We start from the raw sequence: 19580 nt of genomic DNA on the forward strand, positions 1-19580 counted from the left end.
CTTTATTTTATTCATAGGTGATAGGTTTGTAGTTATTTAAAACACAAGTTTAAAATTTTAAAAATTATTTTTATAATAAAACATTTATCATGTATTTTGGACATTTTTCCTAAAATTAGTTTCTTGAGTCAGATTCATGGGTAGATTAATGTTTCTTGAGTCAGAAATGTAGATTTGTGTGTTTCTTGGTCTGCAAAATGACATTTAAATGGTACTACTTCAAATGGGTCTTTCAAGAGTAAATGAGATTTTATTCTTTTATTTAATGAACAATTTTGTATTGATCTCCTCTTCTATGTCAGAAGTTCTAAGATTCTGAGAATATATGGAAATTGAGATGAAAGCTTATCCTCAAAAAGTTTAATTGGAGACAGAAAAATTAAGGGTAGTAAGAAATTAAGTAAAAGGTGATATCCTACACACAAGAAAACTAGTTAGCTTATCTCAGAAGTGTTTGAGGACAATGACCAGAGACTAAAAGAATAATTAATGCAGAAGTTAGATTGACCATGAAGAGATGGAAAGAGGAGGAACAGTGTATAAAGGCCAGAGAGAGAGCAAGACCAGTAAAGAATCCTTAACTTCAGGGTAGAGTGCAAGACTAGAGACTGGGATGGAGTTACCTGGTGGCTCAGTGAGTTAAAGATCCAGTGTTGTTACTGCTCTGGCTCTGGTTAGAGCTGCTAGGAACTTCTGCCTGTCCTGGGTGTTGCCAAAGACAAGACAAAACAAAATAAAATTAGAGACTAATTAGAAGTTGTTGTAGTTATTTAGTTGAGAAATGATACTGGCTTGTACTAAGGTGTTGGCAATATAGATAGAGAGGCTAAGACTGTAGATTGCTAGATATAATAGTGTTTAACAGTGGCTAAATATGTTTATATGTAAAAGTAGGTTATACTTTTTATATATCAGCAGTAGACTACCAGAAATGTAATACAAGGGGGACATCATTAATAATAGTATCAAGAATATCATGTTTTGAAGAACAAGTGTAACAAAGAATTGTAAGACCCATGTAATGAAAATTATAAAACTGTAGGAAATGTAACAGATGATCCATTTTCTTATGGAGAGATATACTCTATTAGTGGAACATACTACCTAATATAAGAACATTAATTTTTCTGCCATACTGATTTGTAGATTCAATACAACTCTGTATAAATTACAACATGGTTATTCACAGCACTTGATGGTTCTAAAATGTTACAAGGAAAAGTGAAAGCTAAGAATAAATAAAGCCCATCTAAAGGTGGTAAACAGGAGAGATTTACCCTAGAAGATATTGAGACTTATAGTAATTGAGAATGTAATGTTAGCATAGGGTTGAACAGATTGACCAGAGGAATAAAATTGAGTGCTCAGAATAGACCCATGTGTATATGAAACTTTGTTATGTAGTAGAGGTAAAATATCAAATCAGGGAGGAAAAATAGGGATGGTTGAATAAATGGAGCCAGAAAAAAATGAAGTTGAATTTTCATCTCACATTGTATTTAAAACAAAACAAAATTCTAATTGCATCTCTAAAATGAAAACTTTTAACTCATAATAGAACAAGTAAATAGAGATTTCCCTTTTCAGCTGTGACAGAGTAACTGGAAGAAACAACTAGAAAACCGGTGAGGTGGGGGGTAGGGTGTGGCTGGCGGTGGGCAGGAGAAGGGAGACGCAATTGTTTTCAAGTACTGGCTCACAGGCAGTGCAGGATTGAGATCCCTGAGAGTAAAGAAATAAATGTTTCTTGTGATTTCCCTGATTGTTGCCTGGAGACAAAATTTTAGGAATGGCACAGTGAAGGGCATCTCAAGAAAAGTAAGAAGTGCATAGTACTGTTGCAGAATTGAAGAGATAAAGTTGAAGAAGGCTGAGGTACCTGAATTTATGGGCAGAGTACCTGAGAGGTGACAGCTATGCTGAAAAAAAGCCCCAGAAATATGTGTAGGGGTTGACTTGAGTCTTAACATGCACAGGATGAAATTCTATGAGAAAGGCTACTCCAGATATGTCCTGACTAAGAGATCAAGGTGATTTTTAAGTAAATCAGCTGCCTGTCAGAATAAAGCTTAATCACACTTTTGTTAAAGTAGGACACTGGATTCAAATATTCAACAATGTAGCATTCACAATGTCTGGTGCTCAAAAAACATTGCTAGATGACAAGAAGCTCTAGAAGTTGAAAAAGTTGAAAACTGTGATCCATAATCACGACAAAAAAAACACCCAAATATGGTTAGAAATTACAGGTATTGGCACACATATGCCATGGATGCAACCCTAAAAAGACACAAACAAACAAAACAAAACAAAGAAGGAGCAGTCTGACAAAAAATATGGAACAACTGGATATTACCAAGGAGTTCCCATTATGGCTCAGGGGAAATGAATCCGATTAGTATCTATGAGGGATGCGGATTTGATCCCTGGCCTCTCTCAAGGGGTTAAGGATCTGGCATTGCCGTGAGCTGTGGTGTATGTTGCAGATGCGCTGGGATCCTACGTTGTGGCTGTCGTATAAGGCCAGCAGCTGTAGCTCTGGTTGGACCCCTAGCCTGAGAACCTCCATGTGCTGCTAGTGTGGCCCTAAAAAGCAAGCAAACAAACAAAAAACCTGAACTTATACCATAATACAAAACTTACATCTAATGCAAAATTCAACTCAAAATGGATAATAAATCCTTATGCTTCAAGATAAAACTTAAACTTGTGGATAAAAATATAGGGGAAATTTTTGTGACTTTGGGATAGACAACAATTTCTTAGGACATAAAAATAGTCACCTTGCCCTCCAAGTTTATAAACTCAATTTTGTCAAAATTAAAAATTTCTGGAGTTATCTTGTGGTGCAGCAGGTTAAGGATCTGATGTCCCTGCAGTGGCTTGGCTTGCTAATGTGGCACAGGTTTCATCCTTGACCTGGGAATTTCTATATGACGTGGGAATGGCAAAACAAAACAAAACAAAACAATTTAAAAATTTCACAAAAGACATAGTTGAGAAAATGTAGAAAGACACCACAGAGACTGTGAGAAAAACGTCAACATTTATCTGACAGAGGGCTTCTCCAGAATATAACAAGAACCCTTATAATTCAAATTTTTAATAAGTGCATTAACCTCAGTTAAAAAATGGACAAAAGCATTTGAAAAGATACTTGGCCAAAAAAAATATTAAAAATATTCTGGATTTTGAGGCAGAGAAACACTTTGAATAAGGCATACAATCTTTGACTACTAAGAAAAATTGTTATATTTCACTGTATGGAAATTAAGAGTGAAAGCCACCTTAAAGTGAAGACAGTTATAAACTTTGAGACAGTATTCACAATACATAAAATTGTACACTGGTGGTATAATAGTGACCATAGTTGCCTTCCACAGTACATAAAATTGACAAAGAATTATTTTCAAGAAACAGAGACATAGTCCTTCTCCTTTTTAGAATAACTACTAGAGACCAACCTGATATCAAAATAGGAATATTTAAAAAATCCATGTTTATATTTGTGTCTCCATGTGTGTATTTGTTTGAAGGCATGGGAGAGATAACGAGGCTGTGAAGAAGTATGGGGCTAGATCTAAGAGAAAAAAGAGGACACTTAGAAAGGTGAGCCTGACATTTGGGCTACCTTTTTTCTAGCTGTATCTTCTAGTTCCTGAGGAGGTAGCTAAGAGACTGAAAAGCTGAATAGAACCCTCAAATTCTTTTTTTTTTTTAATTTTCCCACTGTACAGCAAGAGGATCAGGTTATCCTTACATGTATACATTGCAATTACAGTTTTTCTCCCACCCTTTCTTCTGTTGCAACATGAGTATCTAGACATAGTTCTCAATGCTATTCAGCAGGATCTCCTTGTAAATCTATTCTAGGTTGTGTCTGATAAGCCCAAGCTCCCGATCCCTCCCACTCCCTCCCCCTCCCATCAGGCAACCACAAGTCTCTTCTCCAAGTCCATGATTTTCTCTTCTGAGGAGATGTTCATTTGTGCTGGATATTAGATTCCAGTTATAAGTGATATCATATGGTATTTGTCTTTGTCTTTCTGGCTCATTTCACTCAGGATGAGATTCTCTAGTTCCATCCATGTTGCTGCAAATGGCATTATGTCATCCTTTTTTATGGCTGAGTAGTATTCCATTGTGTATATATACCACTTCTTCCGAATCTAATCATCTGTTGATGGACATTTGGATTGTTTCCATGTCCTGGCTATTGAGAATAGTGCTGCAATGAACATGCGGGTGCATGTGTCTCTTTTAAGTAGAGCTTTGTCCGGATAGATGCTCAAGAGTGGGATTGCGGGGTCATATGGACGTTCTATGTATAGATTTCTAAGGTATCTCCAAACTGTTCTCCATAGTGGCTGTACCAGTTTACATTCCCACCAGCAGTGCAGGAGGGTTCTCTTTTCTCCACAGCCCCTCCAGCATTTGTTATTTGTGGATTTATGAATGATGGCCATTCTGACTGGTGTGAGGTGGTATCTCATGGTAGTTTTGATTTGCATTTCTCTTATAATCAGCGATGTTGAGCATTTTTTTCATGTGTTTGTTGGCCATCAGTATATCTTCTTTGGAGAAATGTCTATTCAGGTCTTTTGCCCATTTTTCCATTGATTGATTGGTTTTTTTGCTGTTGAGTTGTATAAGTTGCTTATATATTCTAGAGATGAAGCCCTTGTCAGTTGCATCATTTGAAACTATTTTCTCCCATTCTGAAAGTTGTCTTTTTGTTTTCTTTTGGGTTTCCTTTGCTGTGCAAAAGCTTTTCAGTTTGATGAGGTCCCATGGGTTTATTTTTGCTCTAATTTCTATTGCTTTGGGAGACTGACCTGAGAAAATATTCATGATGTTGATGTCAGAGAGTGTTTTGCCTATGTTTTCTTCTAGGAGTTTGATGGTGTCCTGTCGTATATTTAAGTCTTTCAGCCATTTGGAGTTTATTTTTGTGCATGGTGTGAGGGTGTGTTCTAGTTTCATTGCTTTGCATGCAGCTGTCCAGGTTTCCCAGCAATGCTTGCTGAATAGACTTTCCTTTTCCCATTTGATGTTCTTGCCTCCCTTGTCAAAGATTAATTGACCATAGGTGTCAGGGTTTATTTCTGGATTCTCTATTCTGTTCCATTGGTCTGTCTGTCTGTTTTGATACCAGTACCACACTGTTTTGATGACTGTGGCTTTGTAGTATTTCTTGAAGTCTGGGAGAGTTATGCCTCCTGCTTGGTTTTTGTTTCTCAGGATTGCTTTGGCGATTCTGGGTCTTTCGTTGTTCCATATAAATGTTTGGATTGTTTGTTGTAGTTCTGTGAAAAATGTCATGGGTCATTTGATAGGGATTGCATTGAATCTGTAGATTGCTTTGGGTAGTATGGCCATTTTCACAATATTGATTTTTCCAATCCAGGAACATGGAATATCTTTCCATTTCTTTACATCTTCTTTGATTTCTTTGATTAAAGTTTTATAGTTCTTGGCATATAGGTCCTTTACCTCTTTGGTCAGGTGTATTCCGAGGTATTTGATTTTGTGAGGTACAATTTTAAAAGGTATCGTATTTTTGTATTCCTTTTCTAATGTTTCATTGCTGGTATACAGAAATGCAACTGACTTCTGAATGTTAATCTTATATCCTGCTACTTTGCTGAATTTATTAATCAGTTGAAGTAGTTTTGGGGTTGAGTCCTTAGGGTTTTCTAGGTATAGTATCATGTCATCTGCATACAGTGACAGTTTGATCTCTTCTCTTCCTATATGGATGCCTTTTATTTCTTTTGTTTGTCTAATTGCTGTGGCTAAACCCTCAAATTCTTGAGGCTAATGATAAAAGTACTATTTAGGGTCTTTTAAGTAGGGCTTTAGATTGGGACCTTGGATGAAAAGCTGTTCCCTAGAAGTTAAGGTGAATCATAAAGTGATCTACCTCCCCTCACAGAGATTAAATTTTTACACCACATCTTCTTATTCTCTGATTGTATTAAGGTAATCCAAGATTACTAGTGTACCAAGTCTCATTGCTTGCCAGAAGTGAAAATAAATTTTTTTGAGAAAGATATAATCACCTGAAGCCTCATATTGTATCTGTGATTTTCCATATACATTATCTGGCATTCAGCTCAAAATAATTAGCATAGGAACAAATGAGACAATATGATGGAAGAATGAGAGGGGAAAAAAACTGCTGAACATGAGCCATTCAAGAATAAATGACACATTATACACCCTCAAAGAGCTTACAGTATAGCTGGGGTGTCACATGTGCAAACAATCTCTAAAGATTTTTGAATAATGAAATGATCAGACACAGATACAGGCTTTATAATATGTTCAAGTACATAAAGACAAAATTTTCAGCAGAAAATTGAAAGTGAACAAAAGAACCTAATAGAAATTCTAAAATTGAAAAATATAACAATTTGATGAGTTTAGATGTGAATGGTATGCCATAAGAAAATAAACTGCTTAGAAACAAAAGGGTAGAAAATACAGAAAAGAACTTGAGATATAGGTGATACATTAAAAAGGTCTAAAATATGTGTATCTTAGAAGGAGAAAAATGAGAGTGAAATAGGGAGACAGACAGTGGCTGAGAATTTTCCAAATATGACAGGTAATATCAAACAAAAAATTTAGTAAACCTTGTAGTTAGCACAGGGAAAAGCTTTTACAAAGAAAATATCGTAGCGTAGTATTAGAAAAGTCTAAAAACCAAGATATTCTCTTAAAAGCAACCAGTAAAAAAAAGTCCAGTCACCTTCAAAGAAGCAACAGTAAAAATGACAGCTCATTTCTCATTGGAAACAGTTGAAACCAGAAGACAGTGGAATGTGCTGAAACAGTAGCTGCCATCCTAGAATGATGTGCTGAGTGAAAATAGATAAAAGTACAATGAAGACAGTAACTAAGAACAGTCAAACATGGAGTTGTCAAGGGAGAAGGAAATTATAAAATGTGAGTGTAAATTTGGAATTGTGGTTTACAATTTAATTTGAGTTGAATTCTCTATTACTATGTCATCAAAATTCACTTAAAATGATGCTTTTAGATGTCAACATATGTTTAAGTGCTTGGATTCAGTAGCAGCATTAATTCTTCAGACAAATATTTATTGAATGACTACTGTTTGCCTGCCAAATATGTGTTAGCTGACAGTTATGCAGTGAGAAGCAAAACAGAGATAATTTCTTTTTTCCAGAGCTCATATTCTAGTGATTGAAGTAATGGTCACGGGCTGGGGACAGAAAATAAACAAATAACCATGATAAACTATAAAGGACATGGGCACATGGTTCTGTGAGGTAGTATAATGGATGAATTGACCTTTGCTAAATCTGAAGAAGGAAGTTGACTAGATCAGGAGAAGCAACATCACCATGTGCCAAAAGACTGTGGCAGGTGACAGGTTGTATGCTGGAGGATTGGAAAGAAGCCCTGTGTAGCTGTAGCACAGAGAGCTAGAGTTTGTCGCTGTCATAGAGTCTTTGTGTAAAGTAGCATGGAATGGGACGAAACTGGGTAGGGGAGTAGAGTCTGCAGTGTTGATTGGTGGTACATATAAAGGGTTTACATCTTTATCCTTGATGCAGTAAGAAGTTATTGAAATACAAATGCAGGTTGGTAATATTTTCAAATTTGCGTTTTGAAAAGATTGCAGTCTGAAAATTAGATCGAAGGCCAGTAGTAGCTAGAGATAGATTCCATTACTCTTATTGCAGTACCCTAGGTAATAAGTGATGCTGGTTTGGGATAACATGATGGAGCCAGAGATAATGGGTAGATGCCCTTAGTATTTAGAAGGTACCTTTGACAGGGCTGGGTGATAGATTGGGTATTTGAGGTTAAGTAGAGGAAGTTATCAAAGTATCATAAATTACTATAAAACATGCTTAATGTTTACATGATTACATATTAAATGGTATGTTTTGAAAATATTTCAAAATTAAGGAATTGCTTGAAGAAGTCATCAATACAGTACAGTGTTATGAGACTGAAAATGATGTTTGTGAAGAATTTTTAACAGCATGAGGAAATAACTATAATCTTATATAATAAAGTAGAAAATGAAATTGTTTATAATGTGTGTTCTTTTTTTTTTTTTTTTTTTTTCTTTTCCTTTTTTGGCTGCATCTGTGGCATGTGAATGTTCCCAGGCTGGGGGTTGAACCCACACCACAGCAGCATCCTTAGCCACAGCAGTGGCAATGCCAGATCCTTAATCCACTGAGGCACCAGAGAATTCCTATAATGTGTATTCGTAACTATATAAAATTATAACAGTGAAGCATGTTAATGATCAGAAATGACTCTTTTTGCCATGTAGACACCTCAAGAAAAGCATGCTAATAATGGTCCAGAACTTCTGAGGAAAAAACGTACAACTTCAGCTGAAAAAAATACTTGTCAGCTTTATATTCAGACTGATCATCTGTTCTTTAAATATTATGGAACACGAGAAGCTGTGATTGCCCAGGTACTTATAATTTTGCTTCCCTTTTAGTTCTCATGTGCTCATATTGTTTCATTATGCCTATGTTTTCCTCTTATAATTAAAGTTGATACTTATCTCCTGTTGGAAAAATAAAAAGTACATATTTTCAATTGTGATATGATAAAATATATAAGAATACAGATAACTGAAAGACCAGTTAGTATATTTGGTGTCATTCAAAAAAGATGTAAGAATATGATTTCATGAAGGAGATGATGACACTGGAGCTTAGCTTTAAAAAGAGGGTCAAGTTGTCATTTGTGGTCTTAAAGGAGGGAAAGTTAGAGGAATCCCTCCAATAATAATATTTAATTTCTGTTCTGTATTCTCATTGAACTTAGCAGTTTCTAGGTTATATTATTACCTGCACTTGTGTTTTTTCAACCCTTATTAAAATAAAAAATTTTTTGGAGATATCCTCATGTTGAAAGTGTCCAGTGAGAGTTTGGTCAACGCATTTTGAGTCCAAGGATTTGAGACTGAGAGGATGGAGTTGCCATTAGTATAAATGGTGAACTCATTTTGATGGGGGTGATGAACTTAATTTTAGACATGTTTAAAAGCACATGAACATGGTCATTCCCTTAGGGTATTGAAAGTGTAGAATTGGAACTTGGGAAAGGTTAGCCTAGAGCTTTCTGCATGGAATTTAAGGGTACAAAAGAGATGAAGTGAGGAGAGAGAATGCAATCAAAGTTGCGGGTGGGCGGGGACTGGAGGTAAAATCTCTTTACAGTGAATAGGATAAGGGCGAGAAGTTATGGGCTAAAATACAATAAAGAGATAGATTAAGTAGGATTAACCCAAGGAATAAGCGGTTCAAAAACAAAATACATAGCCAGTAGTGTCATATGCGGAGATATCAACGAGAATGACTACCTGTTAATTAACTAGATGGGAGGGATTCTTTCACAATGTATATGTGTATCAAATCGTCATGATGTACACTTTAAATATCTTACATTTTGTCTATTATACCTCAGTAAGGCTGAGAAAAAGAGAATGATTATAAAAGTTGATTTTTACTGGAAGTAAAATTATAAAAAGAGAATGATTATGAAAGTTAATCTTTTACTGGAAGATTATTCCCAGGCTTTAAGCAAGATCTCAGTAAAGTTGTGGGGGTAAAATCATTATTAGGAATGGATTGGCAGGAGCAGTTAGGATGTCAAGAGATGTGAAAAAAAAAATAATGGTGGCTTAGGAATACTATATGGAATATTTGAGTGAAAGGGGGATTCATGAGAAGTTGGTCAGAAGAGGAAAATGATCCAGTAGAGAAGCAGTGTTAAGGTATAAGAGAAAGAAAAATTCATGTGAAACATTGTTCTTAAAGATCCACAAAGAATTGGGGTCAGGAATATAGAAAAGTTATTCTTTAAGGAAGAGTTACCATTTGAAGAAGATAGAAACAGATGAAGAGAGAGAAAAAGAGCAGAAAGGCAGGATGAACTCTCAGTAAAGTAAGATATCTAATCATTCATCTGTGGAGGAATTTTGAACCACCATTTTTGGGGGTGGGGTAGGAGCAGTGAGAATTGGATAAAGAATTTCTTGGCCAAGCTATTTTTAGGTAGCACGAATTTATAATGGACTCCATCAGACTATTGTGTTCTTTATCAATGTTTGGCAACCTGGACTCCTTTTGAAATTATTATTGTTAATGCTTCTACCTGACTGTCTTATGTTTTTATAATTTATTTGAAAATGGTTTTGAAAGTATATATATATTTTTTTTTTTTTGGGGGGTGGGGGTCTTTTTTTTAGTGCCACACCTGAGGGATATGGCGGTTCCTAGGCTAGGGGTTGAATCGGAGTTGCCGGCCTACACCACAGCTATAGCAAAGCTGGATCTGAGTTGTGTCTGCGACCTACACCACAGCTCACGGCAACACCGAATCCTTAACCCACTGAGCGAGGCCAGGGATCGAACCTGGGTCCTCATGGGTGCCAGTCAGATTTGTTTCTGCTGAGCCATGACAGGAACCCCGATGTTTTCACATCAGTAGTACCAAGATACCAAGAGTGTTTTTTGTAATCAAAGATGGGAAGGTTGTATACTGGGTGGTTTAGAAGCCAGAAAGTTTAGTTGAGAGTTGGCTAGGTAAAAGGCAGTCTTTTTGTGTCCTATTGCCTTGTTTATCTCTTCCTAGAATTTTGCAAAATCTGAATGTATGTTACTTATATTTGTGTTGCTTCTTTCCCTTCCTCCCCTTGTAGAGTAAATCTCTGTAAATTAATCAGAATTTCTTAATTTCGTTTACCATTATACCTCCAGCACCTAGTATATAGTAAGTGGTAGACAAAACTTACGGAATGTGTACTAGTGTGGCAGTGGAAAGACTAAAGTCACAGAATGACTGCATGTCCTAGTATCATCAGGAAAGTATTCATAGAGGATATTTGAGCTGAGTCTAAAGGATAAATACCATAGACATAAGGAAGTAGCATGTGAAAGGCATGGAGGTGTGACATTGTGGGATAGATTGAGGAAACAAAGTTTTATATGTCTGAGGCTAAGTGCATGTTTGTTTTTGGCTATAGAAAAGGCTGGAAAACTCAATGAATTTCCCTTCTCTGTTTTAGCTCACTAGTCTTTTAATCCTTTCATCTCATATATTATATAGACATTTTAATATTTGAATGTGGTGTAATATGAATAATTCTTGATTTTGGAAGTGGAAATTCATTATCTTTTTCACATTTCAACATTGCCTCTAAAATGTTCTTTTTTTTTTTTTTTGAATCAATAGATATCCAGTCATGTTAAAGCGATTGATACAATTTACCAGACCACAGACTTCTCCGGAATCCGTAACATCAGTTTCATGGTGAAACGCATAAGAGTAAGGAATTTCAGTAGTTAAGAATATTAACAAAGAGAAACAATAAGGATCATGTTTATGAAAAGAGAAATACTTGTGTTTTAACTTAATTTTTATGCGTTAAGTAGTTTAAATTAAATTGTGCTTACTGATGCAATTTATCTCTTGGGTTTTATACACACACAGAGGGGATACCTGGGTTTATGATTTAAGAACGAAATCTATAGGGCTTTAATCTGGACTGTAAAAGAGGTATGGTAAAAAGTACTGTTTTTTATCTATCCGATTAACATAGCAGTTAGAAAGCGCTCTTAGTAACTATAGATAACAGTGCTTGACGTTTTTCCACCCTGATATTATTCCTCAGTTTCTTCAGATTCATCTTATGCAGTATATTTCAGAGTGTGTCCCATTTGATGTTCCGGCAGAGGGAATAGAGTAATTAAATAAAATTAGAAGTTAGAAAAACACTTAATACTCTTTCCTCTTGAAATTTTATTAATGTATCCCAAGTTTTGAGAAATCCTTTGGGAAAGAAATTCATACTTTTCTAAACTAATTTAACCTTTTTGTAGTAACATTATCTGAAACACCAAAGAACTGCAGAACACATTTTGTGGCTGTGCTTTAAGACAGCAGCTACAGCTCTGATTCTCCCTCTAGCGTGGGAACTTCCATATGGTGTGCCCCCTGCAAAAAAGGACACTTTGCATTATGGGTAGTGTGACAGTTGTTCTCAGGCCTTTAACCGAAATTAAAACTTTAGTTTAAATCTCATTAGTTGAAGTTTGTGACCCATTAAATAATTTCAAATTTATATTTTATAAGTGAATATTTAAATATTAATGCCATTAATGAATCTAATTTCTAATTAATTAACTTCATTGTAATATAGGTAAAATTTAGGTGCAATTTTTATTTGTAACCAGTATTACAGAAGCATCAGAGAATTTGATGGGGAAAAGCCATGTGCAGCATGTCTCTAATGGGCTACTTATATAGTGCTCTTGTTTTGGGATTCTTTTTGTGTGTTAGATGACCATAATTAATTGTTTTTAGTTAATTGTTAATGGACGAACCAGGTGTTCTCAAATATATCCTTAGGCACTTGCCCTCAGTGGTGTTTCTAAGAAACCCATCCTGTTTCTAAGCCTGTTGGTTTTACTGAGGAATGTGTATCCTAAAAAGACCTATAGTTCTCATTGTATCAATTTAGCTATAACTTTCCGTTACTACTCATATTTGCGGTGAATTGAGATTTGCCTTCTAAGCAATGTTTACTTTCATACATATTCCTTTTTATTCTTTATCAGCAGTCTGTATGTAATTTTTCTGACTTGGGAAAAACTAAATTGTTCTAGAACTTGCAGGGATAGGCAGGGGTCTTTGAAAGGACGCAGGGACTAATAAATGAAAACCTTTGTTTAGTTGAAAGTTGGTATCAGAACTGATTATTTTTCACATTGTGAAGGAGGAACATGCACCAGGAGTACATGTGTACAAGTGTTGAAGGAAACATTCTGGAGGAACTCAGCTTGAAATAGTAAGAGAAATGAATTGGCAGAGAGGAAAAAAAAAAAAAAAACCTTGCTCACATTCAGGGAAAAAAATTGAACTTGAGGTTAGTTGGGCTTGACTTGTGACTGCCTAGGCAAGGAGAACCAAGAATATGATTTGTCTGCTGAATTGACATTCTTGGGTTCAGTGTCTGTTTTATGTTCTACTAATTAGCTGAAATATAGGGTTTTATGTTCTTATACTTGTCACCATATGTAGGAGATCAGCACTAAAAGGGACTGATCAGTTGATTAAATTTGAGAAACTACTTCCTTATTAGAAATTTTGAAAGCAGAACTTATTTTTCCTTCCCAAGTGTGTTCAGTGTTCAGGAATCTAGTGAATACTTGCTCAGAAATTTAAAATATTCAGCTTTAATTCTCCTCTCTTCCATCCTTCCCTTCCTTCCTCCCTCCCTTCCTTTTCTCCTTCCTTCAGCTTGGACATGGAGACAGGGAATAACTGTTTAGATTAAGGTCTGATTTCCTTGGGCCAAGCGTTTTGTTCAGGCGGGTGCTCCTAACTTTAGTTGCTTGTTAAAATCATTGTTTTAATTTTAGATCAACACAACTGCTGATGAGAAGGACCCTACAAATCCCTTCCGTTTTCCAAATATTGGTGTGGAGAAGTTTCTGGAATTGAATTCCGAGCAGAATCATGATGACTACTGTTTGGCCTATGTCTTCACAGACCGAGATTTTGATGATGGTGTCCTTGGTCTGGCATGGGTTGGAGCACCTTCAGGTACCTTATCTCAATATGTTATGATTTATTATTTGAAACAAAAGCTATTTTTAGGATGTGCTGAATTTTACAAGGTATAAGAGAAAGTGATGCCTGTACAGTACTGGAATTAGGGAAAATTCATGAGCATAATATAAATGGAAAAATAGATGAAGCAGCTTTTTATTTTGAAATGAATGAACGAGTGGTAACAGGGAGATATCCTGACATTTGGTACATTCAGTAGCTGAAATTTTATGGGGAAAAGTGGTACTTATTTCTGATAGCAAAATGTTAATTTTTACCCAAAAGGTAATTAATTTGGGGGTAGGAATGGGGAGAGGTTCTTAAGAGTCAAAAGGAGAAAACTGTGTTTTTGTTTCTGTTCTGCAGTGAGATAAGGAGCAGAGAGACTCTGGTCAGGAACAGCAGGTAGAAAGAAAAAAAGACTACCTTTACTGTTATTATTTTATTTTTAGCCTTTATTTTAACAAAAGGGAAGTGTTGCCTGAAAAAAGGTGTGGGCATGAGGCTGCAGTACTCACAGCTCCACTGGCTTGACCGTAGGAGCTCACATTCTGCTGGGGTCTCTGCCTTAGCTGTGAGAGCCACTGTCCTTGAGAAAGCTGGGATAGGATACTCCCCATCTCATTGCAGTGGGAGTGGGGGGGGGTGATATAATAATTAGTATAATAAGTCCGGTAGCCTAGTTTAGAAAAATGCAAATTTATTAAGTGAAGAATGAGTAGAAAGAATCCTGGAAAAATAAAAGTAAAAGCAAAACAAACAAACAAAAAAAAATGGAGTTCCTTTTGTGGCTCAGTGGAAAGAAATCTGACTAGCATCAATGAGGACGCAGGTTTGATCCCTGGCCTCACTCAGTGGGTTAAGGATCTGGCATTGCTGTGAGCTGTGGTGTAAGCTGGCACCTACAGCTCTGATTTGACTCCTAGCCTGGGAACCTTCATATGCCATGGGTGAGGCCCTAAAAAGACCAAAAAAATAAAAAATAAAAAAAAATAATAATCCTGGACTTTTTGAATATAAATTTTGCCATATAGAATTTGATCAGGAGTTTGTCATCTTCTGAGCTATATCCAGCATTTCTCCTTCTTCTGATGCATCATTTCTATCTTTTTAAAAGGATCAACTTCTGCTTTATCCAGGGTAAGACAGGCTTTTCTGTTCCTATTCTTAGTTTGTCTTTGATTTGTTTTGCATATTTCAATGTCTTTAGTACTGTATTTTTGCTTTTACATTTCTTGCTCTTTTTTTTTTTTTAAGCCATCAGTGAATATCTTTTTTACAATTTCCAAAGCTTTTGTTTTTCTGCCACATTTGAAAGTGTACTTAATTTCTCAGACTTTTCTTGTTTTTCATAACTTTTTACAATCTTGAGGAATATCGGTAAGGTATATTATAGGGTACCCTTTTATTGCAATCTGTCTCATGTTTTTCTCCTGATTGGACTGGGATTATGAGTTTGGGGACAATTAGTTTTTGTGTCTAGTTTTTTATGATCTCTGGATCTTATTTTATGAAATGTTGCTTATTTTACTGAAACAGCAATAGACAGTTCTGGATTGAAAGCGATGGTACACATATATTTTGTCACTGGGTTCTTCATCTGATGCCCTTTTCCTTTGCTCTATGTTAAACCCCTAACTCCAGCTCTCAGAAACCTTTTTCTAAGAGTTTCTGGGTAGGGGCTAGGCCAAGACAGAAGAATGGGATCCAGAGTAGGAAAGAGAAGGGATCTTTGTTCCTTTGACCCAGCTTTTTCTGGAATAAGATGTCTGCTTTGACACCTTTCTTCTTCACTTCTCTTTGCCCTTAGAGTACCCAAACTGAGTTTATTTGACTTACATTTTATTTTTTTAGGGAATTTTATGTATTTCCTCTTACTGGCTATTTCAGTTCCCTTATGAGGTGTAGATATTTCTTCCATTATATGGGTGAGGAAACTTGATCAGAGACTTTGTCACCAACCCAGTATCACACAGAACCGAGAATCTGGACCTTTTGACTTCAGGTGTAATGCATTTTACTAGGTGTTACATAATGTAACATCCTACCTTTCTCTCCCTGAGGCATTTCTTTCTTTCTTTTTGGGGAGAGGGGCATTTGATTTATTTTTTATTATTTATTAAAGTATAATTGATTTATAATGTGCCAATTTCTTCTATACAACAGAGACCCAGTCATACGCGTGTACACACACACACACACACACACAGTCTTTCTTATGTTATCTTCCATCATGATCTCTGGATATTGTTCCCTGTGTTGTACAGTAGGACCTCATTGCTTATCCTTTCTAAATGTAATAGTTTGCATCTGATAACCCCAAAATCCCATCCCATCCCATCCCATTCCCACCCTGCCCAAGACATTCCTAACAAGAAGTTGAAATGTTTCCTGCATCTAATAGAGATGGGATCTATTTCCTTCTTTCTTAAGAGAGAGGAGTTATAAAGTAGTACCACTCTATAGTATTTAGACATCATTTTCGATAATTGTCATGGCATAAGGAGAAGAGCACTGGACTGAGAGCTGGGATACTAGGTCGTTCTCTCTATAAATTCAGGTAAATCATATTGCTTGAACTTTTTTATTTTCACTGTAATTTCACTGTCATTGCCTTTCCTTTGAGACTTCATGTTTCTGCATGTAGATCTTTAGTAATGCTTTCTGTTACTCTGTTTTCAAAAATAGTATGTTATAGTTGATCTGTTCAGCTAGTAATCTGTTATTGTTTCTTAGTCTTTTTCATTTTTCTTTTCCCTAATTAATTTCATTTCCATTGTATTATTTAGCTTAATTTCATTTAACTCTGCAGATATTTCACTATGCAAGTATGTGGTGGTGGAGGAGATTTTGTTGTGATACTGTTGTGTAAATTTTCCCAGCATAGTTACTCAAATTATTAGCTGTAGTCCTCACAGACTCAGTTAAACTAGGAAAAGCAATGAGGTTTGAAACGTTTGAATAGGGTAGGTTTGTCTTTAAGGGTTTTTACACAGCTTTTTAATTTGTTTTTTAAAAATTCTTACTGTAGTTGGGTACTGCCTTCAGTTTCCTTAATGAGAAAAACGGCACTTCCTGCCCCGACTCCATAATAAGTAGAAGCAGCTTGTGATCTGGGCTGACTTGGAGGCTTCCGTTTGAAATTAATGGGCCTAAAATGGTGCCCCCAAAAGAGAGGAGTCTAGTCTCCAAAACAAAGTTAGTCTTGAATATGAATCTGGAAAGATTACTCTGAACTTTTTTTTATGTAAGCACAGTTCTGTGTTAAACACAGAACTTCTGATTTAGAAACTCTTATTTAAAGACTGAAATAAGTCTTTAAATAAACCTCTTATTTAGAGACTGAAATATTGGTTCCTTAAAGTAATTCTTTATATTAGATGATCCCTTTGTTCTACCTCATTTGTTATACCTTCTAACATGCCTTTTTGAGGGGCCTTTTGTTTTGGTTTGTTAAGCCACATTCTGCTCGCCTGTTATCAATCTTAATGTGATCAGTTTGGCCAGGTCCCTGAAAAAGGCTAGCTCTGAAATTTGTCTCCAGAGCTAATCCTCCTGAACCATTCAGTATTCCTCTGACTGTTTGTGAAGAACATTTTTTGCAACATTTCAGTTGGTAGAAATTGTCTCTTGTTTTTCTTAGGTTAGAAATTTTAGTTTGATTTTACATATTAGAAGAGCTCAACATGAGGTTCTCAGGATAACCCTCAGCCTCTCAAATTCTTCTGTTAAGTTTTAGGTGTTTAGGCCTGCTCACATCAAAACTCTATTTATGGACTCTGTCAAATATTATATTATCCTTATAGTTTTTGTTCTTAACCCACTGAGCAAGGCCAGGGTTCGAACATGCAACCTCATGGTTCCTAGTCAGATTTGTTAACCATTTGTTAACCAGATTGAGCCACGACGGGAACTCCTGGAGGAGTCTTTTTAAAGTTTAAGACTAATATTTTGTGACTAACTCTCAGAGTATTCTATAGATAGAAAAATGTCATTTTTCTTTGTTGATCCTTGATTCATCCATCCATCAATAATTACTTTTGACTCCAAAAATGTTTTATCCTTCTCATTGTAATGGAATAGTTTGTGTTTTTCAAGAATGATTATATGTAGTAAAATCTTAAATTTATAAGGTAAAGCAGTTACTAAACTTGAATTAGGGCTTAGCTGTAGGTATTTATGATATAATTGAGTTTCTGGCATATCAAAACTGATTGCAGTATTTAAAAAGTTAAATCATAACATTGGAAATAGTATTTTATTTCTTCCTGTGTAATTGAGTTATTCTAGCATATGCTGTTAGTCTGTAACAAATACTGAACTTTCCTGTGTAAGCAATAGTCATTAAAACCAAAAGCAGTTAAGACATTAAACAAAATATGAAATACAAAGACTATTTCAGAAGAATACACTCAAATTTATGTATGATCTTTCCTTAAACTAGATGGACCTTAAAAATACAGAAAAAGATATTATCAGAGTCTTAAGTATATGCTATTTACTTTTTTTATATTTAGTGATTTTTATTTTTTTCCATTATAGCTGCTTTATAGTGTTCTGTCAGTTTTCTACTGTACAGCAAGGTGACCCAGGCACACATGCACATAACATTCCTTTTTCTCACATTATCATGCTTCATCGTAAGTGACTAGATATAGTTTCCAGTGCTATACAGCAGGATCTCATTACTTTTTTTTTTTTTTAACTGATAAAGATTTGCAGTGCGGTGTCTTCTATACTTAATTCAATTTGGCAGTACTGCATTGGACTAATTTGCATATGACAAATCTTTGGTAAGGCAGGATATTAATTTACTATTTGCTTAAACGTATAATATGTAGACTATAATTATTGTATACAGAGTGCTTATTCAGATCTTTTCTGAATACTTCTTTTCTGAATGTTTCTAGAAATAGTGATATAGTCATTAGGGCTCATCTCCAAAAGTAGAAGTAGCTTAAGAAAATACATTAAATATTCATAAATCATTTGCTGTTTCTTTTCTATTCACTTTTCTGTGTAGAAAAAGGTAAGTTTTAAATATCATAAAAATTCTTAATCCTTTGCTGGTTAAAATCTGCATATGACTTGGTCTTTCAGTTTACTTCTCTGTGAAGTACGTTATCGTTTCAGCTTCTTAAATTGTATCATAATAGTAATTACATTTATGATTTGTTGCTGTTTACTTTCTGATATTAAAAGGAACAAGGCAGCAATTGCAGTGTCATGCCCTTCTTACAGATCTATTTTGAATTGCTTTCTATTATATGCTTTGTTAGAGATTCTAAGTGTTAGATTTTTATAAATGCTTTAATAACTTGGTTGTAACATTGTGTATAGAAAACTAATTTGAAATAATTTGATCAGTTATCAGAATATCCTAATCCATTTGATTATATTTCCATTTAAAAAATCAAATAGAGTAACTTCTTAAATGTGAATGTAAACCAAAGAACTTGCTGAGATTCTTTAATAGGACTATTTAAAATACTGTGGTCTTGGAGTTCCCATTGTGGCCCAGCAGTAATGAACCCAACTAGCATCCATGAGGATGTGGGTTTGCTCTCTGGCCTTGTTTAGTGGGTTAAGGATCCAGCATTGCTGCAAGCTGTGGTATAGGTCTCAGATGTGGCTTGGATCCCTCGTTGCTGTGGCTATGATTCAATCCCTAGTCAGGGAACTTCCATATACTGGGGTGTGGCCATAAGAAATAACGACAACAACAACAACAATAATAATGATAATACTGTGGTCTTCTCTGTGCAGTGTACATAAAGACATGGATTGGCTAGCCAGTTTCTGATTTGCTGTTGTTCTTTTTCTAATTTCTTAAATATACTGCCTTTAGTGAAAGCACTTTGATTTTGGTATTAAGCTCTGAAGTTTAGGAACTGTTAATGAACAGGTGAACTACAAAATTATTTGATATGTATCATATAAATAAAAATGCAGGTTTTCTT

At 35.4% G+C, this 19580-nt stretch overlaps 1 protein-coding gene across 1 annotated transcript in view; it reads left to right on the forward strand.

Annotated features, from left to right (window-relative positions):
• The window catches only part of ADAM10 (ADAM metallopeptidase domain 10), a 118465-nt gene that overhangs the window by 74247 nt on the left and 24638 nt on the right, over positions 1–19580 (forward strand). The window contains 3 exon segments of the mRNA NM_001130531.1: positions 8321–8470; positions 11242–11334; positions 13431–13614. Coding sequence (NP_001124003.1) covers positions 8321–8470; positions 11242–11334; positions 13431–13614 — 427 coding nt within the window.

This window comes from Sus scrofa, chromosome 1 (genome assembly GCF_054392235.1).
Source record: "Sus scrofa isolate SSC_HxYL_T2T_F1_AM1 chromosome 1, Sscrofa_HxYL_maternal_Yorkshire_Landrace_v2.0, whole genome shotgun sequence".
Lineage (NCBI taxonomy): Eukaryota > Metazoa > Chordata > Mammalia > Artiodactyla > Suidae > Sus > Sus scrofa.